Raw genomic sequence first — 17,381 nt, 5'->3', positions numbered from 1 at the left:
AACTTTATACATATAATCATAGGGATGTTTTGTAATAGTTAAAAACAAAAAAAAAATAGAGCTTTACAATGGTCTTTTTTTTATTTTTGCCTTAATATTTTAAATTGTTTCCAAAATCTCTCTATATAAAAATAAAATGGCTGTCAGGATGTTCCCTGTGCAGTCCTACACCCTTTGACTGATCTGGGCCACATTTTGCATCCGTTGCTCACTAGGACCATACAGGGCAAGATAGGCTTTGGAACCCAAAATTTGGACCCTGGGGGTCCCAGTGGTTTTGATTTTTTTCGCTGTGTGTTACAGTTTTCACAACAGTGCCACCTGGTGGCTCAGAACAAGTACAACATTTGAAGCCAGGCTAGCAGACAAAATAGCCAGAGCTTAACATTATGCATGCTTCTTTTATCTACTGTGATATAGAATGGAGTGTTGGGCGTTTATTGCAGGGGGTCTTGAGTGAGGCCTGATCAAGTGCGGACAGGCAGCACAACATAAACAGGAGTCAAACTGCAGCTCTGTTGGCTTTTCTTCATAACTGAAGCCCAACGAACGGTCCACCTTGAACTAAGAGGACGAGTCGGACACGACAGCACTCAGGGTCACAAGCCAACAAGGAGTCACCACAATTCTGGAGTCCAGTTGGACTCAAAGAGGAACAAATTCTCGACTCACAAGAGTAGAGGCGTCGACAGAGAGGCAGTGTGGATGACAAGTGGGACAGATGGCAATAACTACAGGGCCACCATCTAAACAAACACAGAAACCTTTGCTTTCATTCCTTAGCTCATTCTACAAAAACACCCATGCAATGCCGCATACTTCAGCTAGTGTTTAGACATTCAGCCATTCCTCTTTTGAAATTAGGGTAGAGTTGGGTGTCTTCTTACATTTACATTTATGAAGGTGAAGTACATTTAGGATGTCCCAACTTTTTTACTCCACATTCAAATTATTAAACAACAGAACATCTTTATCCTTTAAGGAAAACTCAATACCAGTACTCCTCTTGAGCATGGGAAAGGCGCTATATAAATAAAATTATTATTATTATTATCTTAAAGGAGGACTCCAGATCACACCAACAACAATTTTGTATTAAAAAAAATTAACAACTACACTTAGAACTTAAAAATGAGCTTTGAATACACAATGGGGGGGGGGGGGGGGACAGTCCACCTTAAGAGAAGATTTAGGAGTCAAAGTGGACTCAACACGACCAACACCTGGACAGTGTGCAGAAGCCATTAAGAAGGCTCACAGAATACCAGGAAGGATTTAGGAGTCGTAGTGAACTCGACACCATCATCTGCCAGACAGCATTCAGAGGCCATTAAGAAGGTATGTCAGATTATATAGCGCCTTGACGTGTGCAGTACAAGTCACAGGAGGTTCTACTCGAGCTGTATATCCCACTGTTGAGGCCTCTTCTGGAATCCTGTGTGCAGTTTTGGTCTCCATAAAGACATAGCAGCACTAGAGAAGGTCCAGAGAAGAGTGACTAGGCTGATTCAGGGCTACAGGTTGTGAGTTGTGAGGAAAGATTCAAAGAACTGAGCCTTAAGGAGATGAAGAGGAGACCTGACTGAGTGAAGTGTTTAAAATGATGAAGGGGATTAGTCCAGTGGATCGAGATGATGACTTTAAAATGAGTCCACCAAGAACACAGGGACACAGTTGGAAACTTCTGAAGGGGGAAATGTCACACAAACATCAGGAAGAGAACCACAGGCACTTGGAATACATGACCAAGTAGTGTGGGGGACAGGAGGACTTTAGGGACTTTAAAAACTCGACTTGATGTTTTTTGGAGGAGTTCTATGGGGCTGAATGGCCTGATCTCGTCCACATTGTTCTGGTGTTGTAATATTTTCCTCCCCACACGCAGGTTGTTTTAGTATCTTTTCATGTCTTACTAGCACCTGTCTTACAGGGTAAATATGATGAATAATTTTAAAATAAACCTCTCAGACTTGTAATATTGTAATCTTCCAACTAAAATCCTCAAAATGAGAAAAAAAAAACCCAAACGTTTTGCTGAGGGGTCGTATATTTCTGGCAGTTCTGTTTTTTTTCGCAGGGTGGTAATTATTATTATTCGCTCACACCATCCAACTTTAAGTTTTTAAGCTTTAAATCCTCAATGACAACATTTTGGAATAGTCTGGTCAAGTCAAGTCGAGCTTTATTGTCATCTCAACCATAGTACAATAAAACACACAGTTCGACGAAATAACATCCTCCAGGACCAATGGTGCGACGTACAACACGACGAGAGGATGAATGGCAGACAGGAATAAATAATATAATAATTTAATACGTTCAGAAGTTGTAGCTTTAAATACAACTGCGTACTTTATGGTTGATTTTGGATGTCTACGTTTCTGTCAAGAGTCTGAATATGTGCATAAAGAGCCATTATTATGAGAACTGAGTTACTAATATGAAGAATTGAAATCGACTTTGTCTTCATTAAGAAATTAAAATTTCAGGTTTTACTTTGCAAGATAAAAACTTCCTAGTTTTATAACTAATTGAATGAATACAATTAACAGAATTTAATTCTAATGTAAGGGAGATGGCACAAAATGAATTGCGGTGCTTAGGCAGGAGCGTCTTCTATAATTAAACATCAGCTCTTGTAATAAGGAGACAAAAGCAAATAGAAAGAGTTGGGGTCCCAGCCCTTTAATTAATGAACGGAAGGCTGCGTCGGATCTCCGGTGTCCTCCAGCGCCACTCTGGCCAAGCCGATGCCCCTCACCTGGCACTGGCCTCCTTTAAGCAACTTAGAGCAGAATAGGGAGACGGTGACAGCAGCCATGTCTGGGTGGGACTTTCCTCTGTTGTAGGAACAGAAATGGAAGGAAGAGGAGATGGTGGGCGCGTTCACATGACATGAGACAAACAGTGTATGCGAGTTTCTGAGTCAGGGATTTTATGTGAACGTCCTACAGATTCAGGGCTACAAGTCGGACAATTCAGAGAAAACAAAGCTACTTGAATTCTCAAGAGCTGTGACGCAATGCTGACGTAGTTAAAATGTAAAGAATAAAGAAACAAACTGGGCAGCCAGAAATGCACTTTTTATCATCGAATTACATGTGGAGCAGAGTGACACACATTTCATACGTTTAGTTTGCTCTTTATCTTCACAGAAAACATACAGTTTAACTTTAATTGCTTTTTTTATTTTAAGGACCAGATAACAAATTGGCAGGAAAGCAACCTTGCCTTCTCTGAATAGACTGGTGAGAAATTTACGTGAATGCGCTGAAGTGGGGAGGTGAAATGTCACAAGTCCAAAAACTCTGATAGCACATAAAGCTTCACTCGTATACAAAAGACATTAAAACACTAATTGACACCACTCATACTTATAGCTGAGGGCTGTAGGAAAATAACAAGGTGATAATGCTGTAGAAATGGCCAGAACCAGGAGAAGGGTCCAGCGACAAAACTCCATTGGACAGCCAATTAGATTGCACGTTTCTGACACTTGTTTACTTCACTTGATTCAGGGAACCTCCCACAACCCCAATCTTAACCTTCGTGTAGCCGGGCGTAACATCTCTGATACATAATGCAAATGGAGCGGAGCTCTGGAGGTCCACAGCTGAACTTGACTGAAAACTGGCAGGCTGAACCACTTTGGTTATTACGGACTTACAGCAGCACTGCCAGCCACACTCCGCAAAGAAGCAGCGAGAGAAGTGGTGGTGGAGCTGCGGAGGTAGGCGTCTCTCTCTGCTGTCTGCCTTCCAACAAATGGCCACAAACTCGCAATAAGTTAAAAAGAAACAATTATATGTGTGTGTGTGTGTGTGTGTGTGGATACCTCTGCAGCTCCACCACCACTTCTCTCGCTATATACAGTCGTATGAAAAAATTGGGGAACCCCTCTTAATTCTTTGGATTTTTGTTTCTCATTGGCTGAGCTTTCAAAGTAGCAACTTCCTTTTAATATCTGACATGCCTTATGGAAACAGTAGGATTCCAGCAGTGACATTAAGTTTATTGGATTAACAGAAAATATGCAATATGCATCATAACAAAATTAGACAGGTGCATAAATGTGGGCAGAGATATGATATCAATACTTAGTTGAGCCTCCTTTTGGCCTCTAGACGCTGTCCTCCTATAGCCTTTGATGAGTGTCTGATTCTGGATGGAGGTATTGTTCACCATTCTTCATACAAAATCTCTCCAGTTCAATTTGATGGACAGCCTGCTTCAAATCATCCCATAGATTTTCGATGATATTCAAGTCAGGGGACTGTGACGGCCATTCCAGAACATTGTACTTCTCCCTCTGCATGAATGCCTTTGTAGATTTCCAACTGTGTTTTGGGTCATTGTCTTCTTGGAATATCCAACCCCTGCATAACTTCAACTCTGTGACTGATGCTTAAACATTAGCCTGAAGAATTTGTTGATATTGGGTTGAATTCTTCCGACCCTCGACTTTAACAAGGGCTCCAGTCCCTGAATTAGCCACACACCCCCACAGCATGATGGAACCTCCACCAAATTTGACAGTAGGTAGCAGGTGTTTGTCTTGGACTGCGGTGTTCTTCTTCTGCCATGCAAAGCGCTTTTTGTTCTGACCAAATAACTCCATTTTTGTCTCATCAGTCCAAAGCGCTTTGTTCCAAAATGAATCTGGCTTGTCTAAATGAGCATTGGCATACATTGTCTGTGGTGTGAGTGCAGAAAGGGCTTCTTTCTCATCACCCTGCCATACAGATGTGCTGAATTGTAGAACGATGTACAGATACACCATCTGCAGCAAGATGTTCTTGCAGGTCTTTGGAGGTGATCTGTGGGTTGTCTGTCACCATTCTCACAATCCTGCTCATATGCCGCTCCTGTATTTTTCTTGGCCTATCAGACCTGCTGGGTTTAACAGCAACTGTGCCTGTGGCCTTCCATCTCCTGATTCCATTCCTTACAGTTACAGAAACTGACAGTTTAAACCTCTGAGATGGCTTTTTGTAGTCTTCCCCTAAACCAGGAGACTCAACAATCTTTGTTTTCAGAGCTTTGGAGAGTTGCTTTGAGGATCCCATGCTGTCACTCTTCAGAGGAGAGTCAAAGGGAAGGAAGCACAACTTGGAATTGACCACCTTAAATCCCTTTGTATCTCCTGATGGGACACACCTGTCTATGAAGTTAAAGACTTAATGAGCTCATCACACCAAGTAATCAGCATTGAGCAGTGACAGGCGTTCAAATCAGCACAATGACAAGGGGACCCACATTTGTGCACAGCCAGTTTTTCACATTTGATTTAATTTCATACAACTAAATACTGCGTCACTAAAAATCTTTGTTCGGAAAACACTGCAGGACTCAGATGTTCCTAGGAAATGAAAGACATCCCACTGTTATCTTTTGTGTTGAAAGGAGAGTCAATTATTATGCAGACTGAGAGGGGGTCACAAACTTTTTCATATGACTGTATGTATATCTATCATTGCACTCACAGAGTTCCAGACTTTGGAGCACTGATTGGCCACACAATTCAGCATTTTTAAAGATGCACTTCACACAGCTGGCACATCTTTTTATTTTCTGATTTGTGCAGATGGTTCACACTTTCTTCTTTCATCAAGAAGACAGAAACGCTTTATAAATAACAAGACAGCTTTTGTTGTTGTTCCTATTTGTTCTGACTTGTGGAGGGCCCTTTGCTTTGAGCGGCGCTGCTCCACATGGCTAATTCTTATGCATTCAGCCCACACCGCCTTCTCTTACACGGACGAGACATGCGGCCGCCAAGACCCAAAAATCGGTTTGTGCTATTCGGCTCTGGCAGTAAGAGAAAGTCTACCGGCAACGCAAACAGACCCCCAGAGCCTCAATGGCAAAGACCTGCACAGTTTGTGACTGACATATGGCCAAATGGTCTCCTAGGTGGAGTTGAAACTTGTTTGGCTCTGTGTGTGTGTGTGTGTGTGTGTGTGTATAAATATATATATATATATATATATATATATATATATATATATATATATATATATATATACAGGGTGGTCCAGATATAATTATGCAATTTTCATTATGCTATAACTTAAGTTTATTACATAAAGGATTCACAAGAATTGAAAAGTTCTTTTGTCTTGCATTGTTTTCCTGCATTGCATTAAAAGTTGCATAGTAAGATCTGGACCACCCTATATATACATATATATATATATTATATATATATTATATATATATATATATATATATATATATATATATATATATATATATATATATATATATATATATATATGGTTGAAATAGTTTACTGTCAAATAAATGCAAAGAGTACACGACACGTGTTTCGCCCTCATATATATAAAGGATGTTCAAAACATTTCCGCACTTTCATATTTTTGTTGGAAACAGTGAAGGTGGGAGGAGTAGAAATTGGGCATTAAGTTGGTACGATGCTGGGAAAATTGCATCACAAACGAAGGTGACAATGTAGAAAAGAGGTGTGATTTGATTTTTGAAATTCTTGATACAGATAAAAGTCCCTTGTGTGTGTGTGTGTGTGTGTGTGTGTATATTAGATACTCACCCAGCTCACGTGTGTGGTGCTGCTGTTCTCATTTTCATTCCTTGTGGTGCACAGCCTGTCAATCAAAGAGCTCGTATGGATCAGAATATCTGTAAGTGTTGCTGATGTTTATCATCCTACACAACACTTTTGTGCTGTTAGATCTTTTTCTGTCTGTGAAGATCCCATGTGGCCCTCTGTTACTAGCCAGGGTTTTTTGCTGATGTTTCGCCCTCTAGTGGGCACTTTTGGAACTGCTCAGGATCTATTTGCTTTGCTTTGGGACCCTCGAGCACATTAACGGCAGGTAGCTGGCCCACCGGATGGTGCTCTCATCTGCAGCCTTATTGACTTCATGTTGCAAATGCTTAGGTGGCCAAGTACAATTTATTTTGAATTATTAATACTTACCTGTTTGTAAAGAATCATTTTAGAGAACTAAAGGCTTCTGCTTGCCGGTTTGTGTAATTGAGGTGGCACTGTGCTGATGTCAGTCGTGTTGTTTACTTGTTTAGCTACTCGATTCACATTCACTCTTATTGGTTATTTCCTGTTTATTAAAATATTGAACTGACTTATGGGTGCATTCCTCATACTTGCTCCATAATTATATGGATTTAGAAAGTAACATAAAAGTCTAACAGTTCAGTAAGTAATGACTAATGTACTCCTGCTACACTTACCGAGAGGTCATCAGTCATCTTTAGTGGATTTCATTCTTTGACTGACCACCACAGTAAGGCACAGAAATGCACTGAGACCACCAGGCTGCACTCCAAACTGCTGATGGCATTTCAGGCCACAGCTGACGTGCCCACTGCCTCGTGTAGGCCAACAGCTCCTAATGAAAACACATTTAGCTGCATTTATTTTTTTTAGACAACCACTGTTAGGCTGGGTTCCAGATTTTGGGCAGCGCTGTGCCAAGAGGGCATGTAAATAGTCTTATTTTTGGACTGCTCATTGCTCATCCAGCTGGGGGGGGCATGCAGGAGGTGTCTGTGGGGTGACTGAGTGGAGCCCCCCGTCACAGACACAGCTGGATGTGAGCTGCTTTGTTGTCTCTCTCTTTTGTGTTTGTCTGCCCTCTGGTGACCACGGAGGGTACAGCATACCTAGGCTTCTGTGACGGGGAAAGTTTGATATTTTTCAAGTATGGTATGATATTGTATATTCCTTTGCCAAATAAAATTGTGTTCTAAGTTGAAGCTTTTTTACACATTTTAAAAATACTTTGTCTGTTCTAGCAGCTTACTGTGGAGCTTTCTGGAACCCCACATCCATACCTGAGGGGGGAAAAAACCTTACAAATTTCCAAATACGTCCACTTTGAAGCAGCAAAGGTTTCCGATTTAGTAAACGTGTCTTCTCCAGAGGTTTCATGTAACAATAAATCGGAACTGAACAGATTACACTGCGTTGTTTTTATAAAGCCACTTTTGCCATGTCACGTCTGGCACATGCATGATCAGACTAAAAGGGCCGAGTGTACGATGGAGAAGACTGAAGCACCACAGCTCCATTGCTGCTGAGTGAGTAAGTAAGTAAGTAAGTAAGTTCATAACCCTGGTGCTAATCAGTCTGTGCACTCATGCAGACCCCAAGAAGGACCCTAGACGGCCCACTTAGTAAACTTCAGCCTGGTTACGTTTAGGTCAGGGGTGGGCAAAGTCATTCCTGGAGGGCCGCAGTGGCTGCAGGTTTTTGTTTCAACCCATTTGCTTAATAAGAAGCACTTATTACTCTAGAAACACTTCTGCTTTATTTTAGTTATCTCCCTCGTTAAGATTTTGAACCCTTATTGCTTATTTAAGTCTTAAACAGCTGCATTCTCGGTTTTTAATTGCTCCTTATTAGCAATAAGATGCAAATGACAAAAGAAACCAGCAGTTATCCATTTTGCTTGTTACCCTTTACACCTGTGAGTATTTATCGTGCACTGTTTGGTTTAATTAAATACTTGGAAGGAAAGAGAAGAGAAAAAAGTGAAGGATTGAGAATTACCCATCCGTCTTACACTTCAAAGTATTTGGATGATATCCTTAGAATGGAAAAAAAAATCTAGCATATGAGAATGACTTGACATAGCAGAGTTAAAGCACCAACAAGCCATGAAATGAAATTATTGGCAAGGATTGTTTTCTAATTAAGCAACTGGGTTGGAATAAAAACCTGCGGCCCTCCAGGAATGACTTTGCCCACCCCTGGTTTAGGTAGATTGGTGTTGCTGAACTGGCGCTTTGTGTGCCTGTGTCTGTTCGGCCTACGATGTGCTGGCGCCCTTTCCAGTAATTGTTCCTGCCTTGCCTCCGATGCTTGCTGGGATAGGCTCCAGTTGGACCACAGGGTAGGTTTGTGTTAGGAAGCTGGGTGGATGTAGAGTATGCAGGGCTTGAGGCCTCACCGATAGGCTGTAATGGCTTTCTCCGGTACGCCTGTCATGTCTGGTGAGTTCTCATCACTTCATTGACATGAGCTCCATGTTCTCTCGCTGACGCACACACACAAATGTGTTCTTTATCAGTTAGGCTGGAGCAGGCAGTATCGTCCCTATAGTCAAAGAGCATGTGCGATCCTAAGCTAGAATTCTCTCTTCTTATTATCTAGCTGTCTACACAGCAGGAGTACCGGCGAGTACGACGAACAGGGAAGTTGTTGAAGATGAGTGTAGCTGCTGGTATCGTAAGGCACGTGCCGAAAGAAATCTCTCAGTCCAAAAGTGCGTTTCAAAAGATTTAGTGAGAATTCAAAGCAAATAGTCCACACCCGAATAAAGAAAAAAGGTTGTTACAAAAGTAGAATAAAAGGCAAAAAATAAAAATTAGAAAAATTATATCTTCTCTAGGACAACACGGTGGCGCAGTGGTAGCGCTGCTGCCTCGCAGTTAGGAGACCCGTCTGGGTTCGCTTCCCGGGTCCTCCCTGCGTGGAGTTTGCATGTTCTCCCCGTGTCTGCATGGGTTTCCTCCCACACTCCAAAGACATGCAGGTTAGGTGGGTTGGCGATTCTTAAAAATTGGCCCATGTGTGTGTGCTTGTGTGTGTCCTGCGGTGGGTTGGCTTCCTGCCTTGTGCCCTGTGTTGGCTGGGATTGGCTCCAGCAGACCCCCATGACCCTGTGTTCGGATTCTGCAGGTTGGAAAATGGATGGATGGATGGTATCTTCTCTAAACGTAGCTTTTCTTGTCAAACTTGAATTGTTTCTATACCTAAAGATGCTTTACTTCGCCTTCGGTACGCGCTGCACGTACGGCACTCTATGTTCAATAGAACTCGTTGCATTTCATACTATTAGGCAGATGAAGGCCTGGTTTAAAACTGTGTGCCCTCTGAGCCTTACACATGGCAAGGCAGGTCACTAACTGCGACTACCGTATATACTTGCGTTTAAGGTAAATTTGGGCCTTGATTTGACCGTATCATTTCTGGTATTTTATAATGTCGGTCGTATAAGTCGAAAGCGGAAAACTTAAGCTGTTGGTCCAAGAGATTACGATATGCTAACGCCAGCCCACCTGAGAGAGTAACCACGGTGTATTGTGACGAGTGACCACACGGTGATACCTGAACTATTCCGAAGTGACGTTTGTACTGTTTCGTGTTTTTGTATCTCATACACCTTTATCGTAAGAGCTTATCTATGATGGAGTGTTCGATCAGAAGAAAATATGAAGCTGGTTTTAAATTAAAAGTCATTGAAGTAGCAAAAGAAATTGGTGACTGCGCTGCTGCAACAAAATTCAATGTGTCTGAGAAACTGATGTGAGATTGGAGAAGGCAAGAAGATATAAATATATAAGTGTCGTATTTTTGAGCAGGTGTATAAGTCGGGGTCTGATTTTATGAACGATTTTTACGCGAGTGTCTACGCTAATCTATAATCGGTGAGACAAGGAATAGTCCGAATATAGCAATTCAATTTGGCTCGTAAGAACCTCCCATAGACTAGACACCAATATATTGGCAAACATTTAATAGAACTTCAATAACTAGCAATGTGAGGTTTGCAGAGTGTCACCTTCTAAAATGGCTGAATCAGACAACAATGGTTTGCTTTTATTTCCCTTCTTAAACTGACATGGATACGCCATTTTGCAATATGTGCGCAATCTGAAGACGCAGATCAATACTCTTAAAAATGGACATATTTGTTGCGTTTTCATGCTTTCCTGTCGTGTGCACGCGGGGTTTCACAGAGCCTATTGTAAGCTCCAGTGTAGAGCACAATACCGTGTTACACATGAATATATGCCACGATTGTGAAGAAATAAGCCCAACTTGAAGAACACCAAACGTATCCTATACGCCTTGGGCAGGTGTGTCTGGATTGCCTCTGGCCGTGTTCACCTCGCCCTTTGACTTGTCTTGTTTTTATAAATTGGCCCCATCATTCTCCAGGACAGGAGCGTCTGCATTTCCAGTTCTCCCCTTGGTGCCCCAATTACAGATGTCCTTGTCTCCACAGATCACTACAAGCCGGCAGTGTCACACCGCGATCTTAACAGTCGCAACGTCCTTGTTAAGAACGACGGCACCTGCGTGATCAGCGACTTCGGGCTCTCCATGAAGCTTACAGGGAATCGGTTGGTCAGACCAGGAGAAGAGGATAACGCAGCAATCAGCGAGGTGAGGGCACAGAAATCTGCCGGTCATTACCTGGGGACTGAGGGAAGGGGCTTAACAATGAGCTGATCTGTGGGTGGCCATCTTCGGCAGGTGGGGACAATCCGCTACATGGCTCCTGAAGTGTTGGAAGGTGCCGTGAACTTGCGAGACTGTGAGTCGGCCCTGAAGCAGGTGGACATGTATGCCCTAGGCCTCATCTACTGGGAGGTGTTCATGAGGTGCTCTGACCTGTTTCCAGGTAAGAGGAGGTCTTTTCTTGTCCAGGTGTCCCAAATGTGGTTATGTCTGGACAGACGGCTCCACCTGGTGCTTTGCCACTTTTCCCTTTTGTCCTTCAGGAGACAGCGTGCCCGACTATCAGATGGCCTTTCAGGCAGAAGCTGGCAATCATCCCTCCTTTGAGGATATGCAAGTCCTGGTTTCTCGTGAAAAGCAGCGTCCCAAGTTCCCAGAGGCCTGGAAGGAGAACAGTCTGGTGAGTGATGTGCTAAGCCGACTGCCCGCCCGCCCACCCTCCTCTTTGGGTTTACCCTCTGTAAGAGGGCCCTTTAGACCACTCTGACGTTGTGTGTTATGCCCCCCCCCCCCCTTGGCTAGGCGGTCCGTTCTCTGAAGGAGACCATAGAGGACTGCTGGGACCAGGATGCTGAGGCACGACTCACCGCACAGTGTGCCGAGGAGAGAATGGCCGAGCTGATGATGATCTGGGACAGAAACAAATCTGTCAGTCCGACCGTCAATCCAATGTCCACTACTGTACAGAATGAGAGGTAGGCCTACGCGGATGCTGTCTTGTCAGCCCACTGGGTAACCATTATGTTGTGGCCCACAGCTCACCGCCTTTAGATTGTTGAACCCCTTAGTGTAACTCTTTAATGCCACCCTTGTCTTGGCTTCTCCACAGAAACCTCTCCCACAGCCGGCGGGGGCTGCCCAAGATTGGCCCTTACCCCGACTACTCTTCCTCTTCCTACATTGAGGACCTACATCACAGTGAGAGCATCGTCAAGAACATTTCCAGCGATCACTCATCTTTTGGGACGCCATGCAGCACCACCACCACCAGTGGGACGGGGCCCGAGAAGAACCGCAATTCAATCAACTATGAACGGCAGCAAGCTCAGGCGCGGATTCCCAGCCCAGAGACCAGTGTCACCAGCCTGTCCACCACCACGACTGCCACAGCGGGCCTGACCCCCAGTACGGTTATGACCACCATATCGGAGACGTCCTACCCTGAGGATCCCAGCTGCAGCCAGGCAGTCCCTCAGCAGCCTGGTGGGCCCACTCCTGTGTGCCTGCACCTGACAGAGGAAGACCTAGAAACCAATAAACTGGACCCCAAAGAGGTGGACAAGAATCTGAAGGAGAGTTCGGACGAGAACCTGATGGAGCACTCCATGAAGCAGTTCAGCGGCCCTGATCCCCTCAGCACCAGCAGCTCCAGCCTGCTCTACCCGCTCATCAAGCTGGCTGCTGAGGTCTCTGGCCAACAGGAGGGATCTGCAGCTGCCAATGCTGCTCTTATTCCTGACCTGCCCTCGGCACCAATCTTCCCGCTTCCCAAGCAGCAGAACCTCCCTAAGAGGCCCACCAGCCTACCGCTGAACCCTAAGAATCCGACCAAGGAGTCCCGGATTAAATTTGGCAGCAAGCACAAGTCCAACCTCAAACAGGTGGAGACCGGAGTGGCCAAAATGAACACCATCAATGCAGCCGAGCCACACATGGTAACGGTGACCAGCAATGGCCTGAGCCGGGATCTTGCTGCCAATGGGCACGCTGGTCCTTCCTCTCAGTTGCAGTTGGCCAATGGCACAGTACCCAATGGCCAGCTGGCCGGCAGCCTACAATCACAATTCAGCATAGACGAAGGCCGGCTGAACATCAACTCGAGTCCAGATGAGCACGAGCCTCTGCTGAGGCGGGAACAGCAGGTGAGCCGAGATGAGCGAGACCACCGAGGGCGGGACGTCGGACGCACAAACTCCAACAACAACAACAACAGTGCGGGGGCTCCAGCGGAGGACAGAGTGGCAGACGCAAACCGGGTGGCACTGAGACGAGCAGAGAGACCCAACTCGCTAGACTTGACGGGGGCTGGCGGGCTGCAGAGTAAGTGCTTGGCATTGTGGGGAAACAATAACCCTTGAAGGAAGGGTTTTAAGAATGAGGGACCCGGCAAGGGTGGGTACCCTCATGGGCAGGGTGGTCCTAAGGGCAATATATATACTGCTCAAAAAAATGAAGGGAACACGTAATCATCCCAGTCTAACACCAAGTCAGTGAAGCGTCAGGGATGTCGGTCAGTCCAGTTAGGAAGCAGAAGCAACTCTGAATTATCGTCACCTGCTTTGGTGCAAATGAATGTGACAACAGGTGACCTGGTGAAGCAACAGCAAGACAACCGAGAAATGGTGGCCACAGGAAGTTGCTCTCCCCTTATCCTTCCTGACTGATAACTCTCTCTAGTTTTGCATTTTGCTAGTGTCCTTGTCACTACTGGTAGCATGAGGCAGTACCTGCAGCCCATTCAGGTTGAACAGGTAGTCCAGCTCCTCCAGGGTGGCATATCCATATGTGCCATCACAAGAACGTTTGCGGTGTCTCCCAGTGCAGTCCCAAGAGCATGGAGGAGATACCAGGAGACAGGCCGTGACATGAGGAGAGCTGGGCAGGGCCTTAGAAGGGCATCAACCCAGAAGCAGGACTGGTATCTGCTCCTTTGTGAGAGGAGGAACAGGAGGAGTGCTGGCAGAGCCCTGCAAAATGACCTCCAGCTGGCTACTGGTGTGCATGTTCCTGACCAAACCGTCACAAACAGACTCCATGAGGGTGGCAAGAGGACCCGATGTCCTCTAGTGGGACCTGTGCTCACAGCCCATCACCATGTAGCTTGATTGGCATTCACCAGAGAATACCACAATTGGCAGCTCCGCCGTTGGTGCCCCATTTTCTTCACGGATGATAGCAGGTTCACAATGAGACGTAAAAGAGTCTGGAGACACCTGGTGAACGTTCTGTAGCCTGCAGCATCAACCAGCATGACCGGTTTGCTGGAGGGGGGGGGTTCAGTGATAGGTTTAGGAAGGCATATCCTTGGTGGGTCGCACAGACCTCTATGTGCTAGGCACTGGTACCCCAACTGCTGTTAGGTGCCGGGATGTAATCCTCCCTCCTGCTGTGGGACAATACCTGGCCTCGTGTGGCCAGAGTGCACAGGCACTTCCTGGATGGCCCACACTAGTCCTATTCCCTAGACCTGAATCCTTCTGAGAACCTCCGGGACATTGTGTGTCGGAGCATCTGATGCCATCAAGTAGCACTGCAGACTGTCCAGGAGCTCACTGATGCCCTGATCCAGGTCTGTGAGGAGAATCCCCCAGGACACCATCTGCCGTCGCATTGGGATACAGGCCCATGGGGTCCATACACACTACAGAGTCTCATTAGGAGTCGCTGTGATGAACTCCACACAAGTTGGATGAACCTGTGATTTCAGTTTTTTTACTTTGATTTTCGGTGCGATGTTGAATCGAGCCCTCAGTGGGTTGGTGATTTTGGTTTCCATTGACCGCTGTTACACCATTTTGTTCTCCATGAATTACTCATTTGTTCCACTTGAATATCTCATCCATTGAGCTCCGATGTGTGATTTAAGTGTTAGCTTCGTTTTTTTGAGCAGTGTATATCCATGTGTAAAAGACCGCACATTTAATTCTGATTCAGTTCACTTTATTTTTATGCCGCGCTCTTCTTGGAGTGGGCTTTCAGGGCACTGTAACAAGTTCACAGGTCAAATGCAAACATAAACTTTACAAATTAGGAATTGCATAATTCATGCACAAATGACCAGCTACACATGCACACCATGTGGTATAATCTGCTTGAAATGTTTTCTATTATTGGGTCGCGTGGTAAGAAGCACTCGTCCAAATTGTGTAGCAATTAACAGGCAAAAGGGCTGCGGCCTCCAAAAACGAATTCAAGTAGACACAGCCGCCCCGCGCCACCTCCGCTGTGCCGTGTTGAGCCTGAGTTGCTCCAAGCTTTGTGGCATCAGCATTACCGGACTGAGACCTTTTAAGGCATTTTCACCCTACCAGTGCATTTGCTTTCTGCCAAAGTGGGACGTGATTAGTCACTTTGTTTTAATCTCCAGTTCGTTTCAGTTCCATGTTGCACTGCAAACTTTCAAGCAAACCAGAATGGAACAATAAGCCCCTATGGGCGTGACGTGGACTTTTTTCATTGGACAGAAAATAAAAATCGTCACACAGGGTCGACAACACCTGCGTTTGTGCAACGATTGTGTTGTTTATTTAGCTAACGGAGCTGTGTTATAGAATAGGTCACCTGAAAATGTTGAAAGGACAGGCGGCTACAGAAGATGGCACGCTCTCTTGAGGGCTGACAGTGATGGGTTTCAGTTTCATTCAGACAGCAGACGTTGTCAGGGGAGGTTCATGTCCCTCCATGATGTTGTGGATTTGCTCTCCAGTAGTCTGACGTACGCCCAATTCGGTTTACGTCACATCAGACAGGTTCTATCTTTACAATACAATTTATTTTTGTGTAGCCCAAAATCACACAACAAGTGCCGCAATGGGCTTTAACAGACCCTGCCTCTTGACAGCCCCCCAGCCTTGACTCTCTAAGAAGTCAAGAAAAAACTCACAAAAAATAACCCTTGTAAGGAAAAAATGGAAGAAACCTTGGGAAAGGCAGTTCAAAAAGAGACCCCCGTCCAGGTAGGTTGGGCGTGCAGTGGGTGTCAAAAAGAAAAAGGGGGGTCAATACAATACAGTGATCCCTCGCTATATCGCGCTTCGTCTTTCGCGGCTTCACTCCATTGCGGATTTTAAATGTAAGCATATGTGAATATATATCGCGGATTTTTCACTGCTTCACGGATGTCTGCGGTCTACAGTACGTGTGCTTCCTCAGTTGATTTGCCCATTTGAATTCAAACAAGGGACGCTATTGGCAGATGGCTGAGAAGCTACGCAATCAGAGCACGCGGTTAAGTTCCTGTGTGCTGCTGATTGGCTCAGCAACGGAGTGCTGCATTAACCAGGAAGTATAATCTCACTCATTCAGCATTAATGCACGTTACTGCTAATGCTTCAGGATTGCAGCAAAGGTAAAAGTTTTGGATATGTTGAAGGAAGGAAACAGCTACACCGCTGCAGGACACAATTACGGCATCAATGAGTCCACGATTCTTTTTATTTAAAAAGGAGGAAAAGCATATAAGATCTACGGCCGCAGTGTCCTTTAATCAGGGCGCAAAACGAGTTGCAAGTGGACGTGATAAGGCGGTAGTCTGGATGGAATCTGCTTTAGGGATTTGGATTGAAGAGTGATGGAAGAAGAACAACGGCGGTGCTACACAGTCGCCTGAAGAGGCTCCTTTAGAAGAGCTGTAACGCTATCCTTTGTTGTGCAGTAAAATTAAACTCATCGTTATCGGACAAGTCGTCGTGTCATTGTTGGTGAGTAACCATAATTAATTATTTACGTACAGTACTTATTACATGTACATAGTTTAGTGTCGCTGTACACACATTTTACTGTATACAATTTTTCTTGCATTGTACGTATTTATTGCTGGTGGCCTGTCTGTTGTAATGGCTGTAACTTATGTGATATTGGAGACGCTCGATATCTTTAAAATAATATTTAGGTTTTACTGTATGTAAACTGTGTTTACATACATAATTTCAACGAATCTTACCTAATATCTAAGAGAATACAAAGGGTTTATGCTGTATAACTGTGCGTGAAATGTTTATAATAGTGTGGGAGAGTTTATAAGGGCTTGAAATATATAAAAATAACCATATAAACATATGGTTTCTACTTCACGGATTTTCTTATTTCGCGGGTGGCTCTGGAACGCAAGCCCCGCGATGGAGGAGGGATTACTGTACAACACACAGAACAGAACAAATCCTCAGTACAGAATAAAAATAAAAATATTACAAGTATGGAGCAGAATTTAACAGTAGATGATATCCCATAATATGATTTGGATTTTTTTATTGTCCTGGAGACCTCAGCCATCGAGCTGCCTCCCCCAATTGGCCATTCCACAACTGGTCCAGCCAATCCGATGAAAGGACCCCTGTACCTGACGATTCCTGCGATCCTCCATCAGAGGTGACTTTACCTTAGGCAGGCAAAACAACTTGGCAGGTGGGCCATT

At 44.8% G+C, this 17,381-nt stretch overlaps 1 protein-coding gene across 2 annotated transcripts in view; it reads left to right on the top strand.

Annotated features, from left to right (window-relative positions):
- Window positions 1–17,381, top strand: part of bmpr2b (bone morphogenetic protein receptor, type II b (serine/threonine kinase)) — an 88,282-nt gene that overhangs the window by 62,399 nt on the left and 8,502 nt on the right. The window contains exons 12-16 of one of the 2 annotated variants that reach the window (XM_028806164.2): window positions 10,995–11,173; window positions 11,264–11,411; window positions 11,512–11,648; window positions 11,771–11,943; window positions 12,078–13,288. In XM_028806164.2, the coding sequence (XP_028661997.2) occupies window positions 10,995–11,173; window positions 11,264–11,411; window positions 11,512–11,648; window positions 11,771–11,943; window positions 12,078–13,288 (1,848 nt within the window). The remainder of the gene's footprint in view (window positions 1–10,994; window positions 11,174–11,263; window positions 11,412–11,511; window positions 11,649–11,770; window positions 11,944–12,077; window positions 13,289–17,381) is intronic. The other variant, XM_028806165.2, reaches the window with a different exon arrangement.

Source organism: Erpetoichthys calabaricus, chromosome 8 (assembly GCF_900747795.2).
Source record: "Erpetoichthys calabaricus chromosome 8, fErpCal1.3, whole genome shotgun sequence".
Taxonomy (NCBI): domain Eukaryota; kingdom Metazoa; phylum Chordata; class Cladistia; order Polypteriformes; family Polypteridae; genus Erpetoichthys; species Erpetoichthys calabaricus.
This window is presented reverse-complemented; position numbering and strand designations above follow the sequence as displayed.